At 34.1% G+C, this 7,565-nt stretch overlaps 1 protein-coding gene across 1 annotated transcript; it reads right to left on the bottom strand.

The window, feature by feature from the left end:
- Positions 1–60: 60 nt before the first annotated feature.
- tmem254 (transmembrane protein 254) lies at positions 61–7,279 on the bottom strand. Its single transcript, XM_028007998.1, has 4 exons — positions 7,123–7,279; positions 4,910–5,013; positions 2,154–2,213; positions 61–697 (listed from the first exon to the last, which is right to left on the bottom strand). The coding sequence occupies exons 1-4, from the start codon at positions 7,198–7,200 to the stop codon at positions 577–579; spliced, it is 363 nt and encodes a 120-aa protein (XP_027863799.1). The 5' UTR covers positions 7,201–7,279; the 3' UTR covers positions 61–576.
- Positions 7,280–7,565: the final 286 nt, after the last annotated feature.

Raw genomic sequence — 7,565 nt, 5'->3', positions numbered from 1 at the left:
TAATGTGTGTATTTTTCCAGAGAAAACCCAGATAAACAACGTAAATGAAACGGAAACCAGTTTGCAAATTATTCTCTTTATTGAAGACTTTCAGCATCCTCAACAGGAAGCGAAAGCGCCGTAGAGTGACAGAGGTAAATATGAAAATATCTCCCATTTTTAAAAATCTTCTCTCGAGCCGGCAGCAGCATACCTGTGCCTGACGTTACGACTCAGCAGCAGTTGAGGAATCTCTATTGCAACCTTGCAGGCTTATTGTAAACATCATTAGAGCACAAAGTAATTGATTCAGGACTCCTGTTGTATTGCACATAAAATCTATCTGAAGGCAGATTAATTAATTAAACAACTATCAACAATATTATTAATTTAACATCAATTCTAACATTTTCTCCAGCTTTTCTTCATAGAAAATAAATGGAATGTAGTTCAAATGTATGCACCAGTGAATTAAAGGTTACAACAAAGACACTAATTCAATTTCTAGTGTTTATATCATCAGTTTTCCCTCATCCTAGGGGGAAAAGGCACCAGGAATGTCCAGCTGTTTCACTCTGGAGGCTCCGCCGGTTGCGTTCAGTACTTTTTGTGGCGCTTCGGATTGTACTTAACGAGCATGCCGAGCGAGGCGTAGCCGAACAGGAACGTCTGGAAGACCCACTGCCTGCGAATGGCCGGGTGGTTGATGCCTTTGTCGCTGGGAGGAAACAAAAATAAATGAATATAAAAGCGTTAGTGACGGTTTTTAGATCTGATCCTGTTCTTTTGGTGCTCGTATGCTTGAAATTCAAGCACTTTTCAAGTAATTTCAATGTAAGTTTTCAAACTCTTCCAGCCCAACACTGGAAAAAAGCTCTTTTCGATATCTGCCGGTTTATCTGCCGATACTGATCCTAAACAGAAAAACTAAATCAACTTAAAACCTCTCTTTTAAAAATAAATATTAATGTGCTGAATTATAGTTTTATTTAATAACTGCACATCAAATACACAAATAACTTCACAAGCTTGATTAGACATGTAGAAACAACTTTAATTTGTTCAGTCAGTGCAATTAGACAATGTAAAAATAAATAATAATGAATCTAAAATTGACAAAAATAATAGGTTGACTACTTTTATTAAACATGTAAAAAATAAACTGCAACAAAAAATTTTAATTGTTCAGAAATTGCAGTTTGGATTCTAGATGGAATGTAAAATAAATGTTAAAGCATGACGTCGCTGTAAATCTGCGAATGCTGTTTATTTTTACTTCTTGAGGCTAAATTTAAACACTTATCAAGCATATAAATACATATTTAAAGCATAGAGTTGGACTGAATAGATCTGCACTCATTGATCAGACACATTGTCACCGATTCCCTATCTAGATTTTTTTATTTATTTCAGGACTCATACAGATATTATCGGATCGGTGCATCTCTACTTAAAAAGACTACTATATGACAAATTATTACTGTCTTGTGATAATTTTCTACATTCTACAGTAGGGACAAGGCAAACTAAAATATAAATAAATTTTATGTCTGTCCGAGAACAAAACCCCAATTTAACAATTTCAATATCATTGTTTAAAGGATAAAATATAAGAAATAACACATCAATAAGTAATTGAGCCACTAGAAATAATAAATATTACCAAAACAAAATATCTCTAGAAATTTTCTGGTATTTAGAAAATGGAAATAATTTTCGTAATTCTAACTGAGCTAAAACAAGAAAATTTTAGTCTGATTTAGCTTCAGGCAGAGCAAAAAAAAAAGTTTACGTTTCTTATTAACAGATGTATTAAATTTAAAAAAAAATCATGTTTTCCACATTTAGGCTTTTAATTAAACGTTAGATTATATTTTATTACAAAACTGTGCAGCTTGAATATCAAGGACTTGATACAGAAATCAAGCAAACTTTGAAATGTGTATCCAAACATTAAGATACATATTTATTTAAGTTTTTGTGTAGTTTAGAGAAACTCCACAACAAATTCAAACTTGAACACCAAACTCTTGTTCATAAAATGATTTTAAAACATGTTTTTTCTGTTGTATTCATGCTCATAATGATTATATGCAATAGTCAAATGAGTTTAAATAAGATCAGCCTGAGCTCTACCACCACCTAGTGGACAGTTAGGCTCCCTGCAGTCTTACCAGCACAGCTTGTAAGCGTAAAGGGCTTCTAAGACATGAACAGCAACGGCTGCCCACCACCTGAAACAGACAGAAAAACCCATTTAATCACCTAAAGAGAACATCAATTTGTCTTGTTTGTCCCTCTAAAAATTCTTTATCCTGCTTTTACACAATTATATTAATTGTATCACGACAAACTGGGGCACCAGGACTGGAGTTTGAGTCCGTTTTTACCCAGTTCTGTGAAATCAGAGGCAGCCAGAGAGCCACGTTCTTACTGAAACAAATCTTCCAGTAAATGTTTGACCCTCCTGCTGCAGTCTGAGTTTCTGGAGAGGATCACAAGGCTTGGAGACACTTTTATCTACGCAAATCACTGGATTTGTTTTATCTCTGCAGACAGACGCCTTGACTTCGGCTCCGGGTCGGTCCAGACTGCCGCACTGCAAAAACACTCAACTTTAACAACTATTTCTAGTCTTTTTTCTAGTGCAAATATCTTAGTTACCTTGAAATAAGACAAAACTAACTTGGAACCAGATTATCAGCAAGATATAGGAGCTGGATTTATGCCAATAATTCCTTAATATTGATAATAATAATAATAATTACTAGCTCCACTGGCAGATTATTTCACATATAATAAGATATTATTTTCATATTATAAGTAAAATAATCTGCCAATACATTTTCATCAATATTAAGAAATAACTGACTAAAAATAAGATTCTATACTTTGCTGAAAAGTTGCTTATAAATTAGTTTTGTCTTATTTCAACTTTACTAAAATATTTGCACTAGAAACTAGACCAAAAATACTTGGTAAGATTTTGTGTTTTTGCAGTGCGTTTCTCTCTGACCTGCAGTCTGTCAACCTGGCGACAAACCAGAACATGAACTCAAGTTCTTCTTAAAACTTTAGAAACGTTGCAACAAAAGCAACTTTAGAGAATCGAAACAAAAAGTTTCACTTTCCAAAACGAACGGTTTTAAACAAGCATCAAAAAGCAGAAACAATGTAATACAGAAAATCAGTTAAAATCAGTCAATTATGTTAAATATAAAATTTTGTTTATTTTTCTAACAGTTGTGAAGCAAACAGCCTGCAACACCAAACGGGTTCAGATGATGGATGGTTCTGAAACAAAATCACTTTAGGTTTAGTTTTACAGCCGATAGGAGTAGTTTTAGTTTTATTGTTTATGGAAAGCTCAGTTGTCTCTTTGTTGCTTCCTTTTTTTTAAAATTAACAACTAAAGGAATAAAAACTGATAAACAGTTGTTCAGTACAGCAGAGAAAATCCCAAAAGAAAAATAGAAAGTTGAAATGAGTGTCAAACTAATTTTCTCCGGTTTTTTATTAATAAAATTTGGAGAGGCTGGAAAACGGTGCTCCTCTGGGACGGGGCTCGGCCCACTAAAAACCAATGATGTCACCTTAAGCACCTCTTTCCAATGTTTCTCACCTTTTTGGCTGGAGATTGAGACACTTGGACATTTTGTGTCATAAAAACATTTGTTTTGAAGTATGTATCTGAATAAAATTTGTAATTTGTGTTCCATTTTAACTTTTTCTTTAAAGACAGATAACACCACAATTACATTTTGTGCCAATGAACAAAACTACAATAAATAAACTAAAATGAGTATGAACAATTAAACATTAAATACAAGTGAAATTTGAGCATCTTTATGACTATTTAACTTCAAAATGTACCAAAACTACTTTACTTTGCAAAAAAAATTGACTGATATGGAAGGATTTGGAAATGAAGTCCTCTAAAGTTTGCATGATTAATCAGCCCCTGGAGAGAATCCACACACACAGAGGGAAAACATGCAAACTGTACGCAGTAAAACCCAAAAAAGACCTTCCTGCAGGGCAACAGAGCTACAAACTGCTGCAGCCAGTTGACGTTTCATTTCCTTACAGCAGATAATCGGCAGAATATAGAAATCCTTTCAAAAATATTGATTAGAAATCAGGAAGTATACATCAGGAAGATGCAAAATAATGAAGGGGTGAAATAAGGAGCAACAGCCATCAGTCAGGAGCTGCGTTTCTATTACAAGTGTGTGCAAAACTTTGTCAATGTTCCACTAATGTAAAATAAAAACTACTTTGCAATTCTGGTATTTCCACTAATTGAAAAACGCAATTAAATCACACATGAATTAGTTTGTTCACGCAATAATTAATTAAACCATTATCCTCCAACTACCTGTCGTCTCTTCTGCCAGTGGAAACATGCGGTTGTTGATCATGTGACTCGTGATGCAAAAACAAAAAAAGAGCGATAAAAATAAACCAATTTAATACGGCTGAAAAACCACCTCATCCAAAATTGCCAATGGAAAAGCAGCAAGTCGCAACATGGAGACTGAATGTTTCTTCCACCATTTTATAAAAGATAAATCACTAAAGTTACCTTGAAGAACAGGAACACTTGTCCTGCTTGTCACATGACTTGAATTTCTCCAAATATTCTGCAGAAACTGCAGCAGTCATATGACTTTAAGCGCTAATTAACAAACCATTAAGGCTGTTGTTGATGGTATTCAAGCTCTCGTTCGAAGCGACTATATTTAAGATCTCATCAGAGTAGGTGTAAACAGCCGCGTTTTCATATGAATCAAGCTGATCAGCTGATGTTTTTACACATCACAGAAAGCCATTTTCAGGCTAGTAGAACTGAAGATTTGCATACTTTAATTTTTTAGCCGTCATTCATCAGGAGTCGCTGTGGTTGTTGCCACTGCTCCTAATCTCTTACCCTTTGTACATCAGGTCAGCATGGTAATACACCAGGTGTCTGCACAAGCTGCCAAACGGACCGAGGCAATCGTACGGGATTGCATCCGGTGCAAACGCGATCAGCTGCAAAATAACAGTGGAGAGTTTAGATGTAAAACACCCAAAACAAACAATTTATACAATTTGTGACAATTTTTTGTTTATAAATTTTGACAAAATGTAATCAAAGCTACCAAGAACGCTGCATTTTTCCATAGAAGTGATTTGTACCTATTTTTTTTATAAACAAGTTATAAAAAATAAAAATACGATTAAAATATTTTTAAAAAACATACAAAAAATTACAATAAAATGAATACATTAAAATAAGTATATATTTTAAAATAATTTTAGTATTTATTATTAAATAAATTAATAAAAACTAGTTAGAAAAGTGTGACCCGAGATTAATTTTATATGTGACTTTTTAGGTCCTTAAGTTTAAACGTTTCTCTTCTAGTGCGGTTTTTGTTGCTTTGCATCATTTAAACTCAACTCTGCAGTCATATTTATGAATGCTGTTAAGTCCAGGAGGCCGTTGGCGTCCAGTTCAACAATAAGCTACAGAGAGACACTAACAAAGTGTGAAACTCCAATAAACAAGTCTTTGCTTCTCAAGAGTCCGAACCAAATCGGTTTGGCTTTTAACTCGTCGGTTCTGCACAACCAGAGTCACATGAAGTTGGATGAGCAGAAGATATCTGGAGGAAATGAATCTGAATGAATATTCTTTCATTATTTCACAGTCAGGGTGGGTTTAAAATCCGATTTGGATTATTTCATCACAAGTTAGCGAGGAATCGTCCGATTCCTTGACATTTAAAACGGCACAACACAGAATTAAACTCTGCTTCAATTTTCTGTGATCTTTGTGTCTGCATTGGTTGTTATTTTTATTTTAAAAGAGATAATGAACATTAGAAAATATGCTAAAGTTAGCTAAAAAGGCTAGTTTCCATCTGCAATCTCTCAATTAATAAAAATAAAAATACAGGAAAGCTAACAAGCTTCTTCCTTAAAAGAAAAACTGGAATAATAATAATAAAAATAGTAAATAAAAAGCAAAGGTTAACCAGAAACTCGATGTGAAACACAAACTTCTTATATCAATCAATAAATAAACATGTTAAATTTGACATTTTTGCTTTTTCCAGGATTTATCTTTGTAGACTTAAGGAAAATGTTTGCTTTCTTAGCTTTATATCACTTAGCTTATCTTTTCAACAAAGATGGCAGCATTTCAGTAAAGGTAATACATGATTTATTTTATTTATTCTACATATGTTTCATAACAGAAAATGTAAACAAATCAAACCTTTTCCTTGGTACCCAGAAGAGCGGAAAAAAGGAAAACTGTAGATATTAGCTTCTGCTGTAGTGCTAAGATAGCTTCCACTTTGTGTATTAATGGATATTAATGGATATTTGGTGTTTGAAATATTAAAGTAGGCACTTATCAGTGTTTTTATAGGGAGCCTTATGTATTTTAGCTATTTGCAGGTGGTTGTGAATGCAATAGATCAGGTTTAATTTAAAAGAAAACAAACTAAAAAACTGACACTGGTCAAAACTGAACAGCATTGTTAGGATAAATTCTTTAAAAAAATACAGTTTGGCATTTTGGAAATGTTTAATCTCTTCTAAGGGGATCACAATAGGGAACTTTTTTATTTTCCAATGCTGTAGAGCAAATCTACAACTTACACTGAAGGGCAACCTGACCCACCATGATGTTTTGCTTAATCTGCAAGGGCAGCACACATTAGATGACAATAACGTTCATAAATTCGGACATTTTGACGGAGGATAAGGAAACTTTTTGTTGTTTCAACATGAACTGGCTGCTGTTTGCTGTGTCAGTCCTGCAGCTCCAGTCAATGGAAAGCTAACTTAGAAAATGGACTTTAACCTAAAGTCTGTTTAACCCACCTGAAGACATAATTAACACTGATAAGATTAGCTATCAACACGATAGCCGCATTGACAGTTTTTAACTAAATAGGATACATTAAATGGGGGTCAGAGAAGAACATTAAACTGAACTACAGCAGCAGACGTTTAAATAATTTAAATAAACCCGGGGGAGGATATATTGGGTAACCCCAACTGTGCAAAATACTAAATAAAAGTTTGTTAGAATCACTCAATATTTGTCCTGGTTATGTTCAGTCGGAAAAAGTTTAAATTACTTACAGTAAAGAACCCAAATGAGACCGTTATAGTAACCATCCAAAATCGAGTGGTCCGTCTAAAATAACCGTTTGAAGCCATTGCTGCTGTTTAGCGTTGTTCTACGGTGGTGGTGCCGCCGTCAAATACGACCGACTCGAAACAACACGCACACGTCAACCACAGAGGAGGCGGTTTTGTTGTTTTTTAAAAAAATTTAGTCAAAAGCTCGTATAAAAATAACAATAATTCTGTAGTAATAATATGACATGTGTGTTTTACTGTGAGTAAATATTATGTTCTGTGAAGGCTTCAGAGTGAAGACAAAGAAACACAGTGTCAAGGATAAAGTTGTGGAAGAGTTTAGGGTTAGGTTATGAAACAATATTCTAGGTTTTGGATATCTGACCTGAAAATAGGAAGAGTATGACACAACTACAAACCTACCAAGACATGGCCGCCCAGTG

Source organism: Xiphophorus couchianus, chromosome 22 (genome assembly GCF_001444195.1).
Source record: "Xiphophorus couchianus chromosome 22, X_couchianus-1.0, whole genome shotgun sequence".
Lineage (NCBI taxonomy): Eukaryota > Metazoa > Chordata > Actinopteri > Cyprinodontiformes > Poeciliidae > Xiphophorus > Xiphophorus couchianus.
Note: the sequence above shows the minus strand (reverse complement) of the source record. Positions and strands in the feature narration are given on the sequence as shown.

Bases quoted from the DNA above. Each gene is read 5' to 3' on its own strand.
- tmem254 (XM_028007998.1), bottom strand. From the start codon at position 7,200: ATGGCTTCAAACGGTTATTTTAGACGGACCACTCGATTTTGGATGGTT. The intron at 5,014-7,122 runs GTAAGTAATTTA...GTTATTTTGCAG, and splicing joins TCTCATTTGGGTTCTTTACT to CTGATCGCGTTTGCACCGGA. The intron at 2,214-4,909 runs GTAAGAGATTAG...TGTCTGTTTCAG, and splicing joins GCTGACCTGATGTACAAAGG to GTGGTGGGCAGCCGTTGCTG.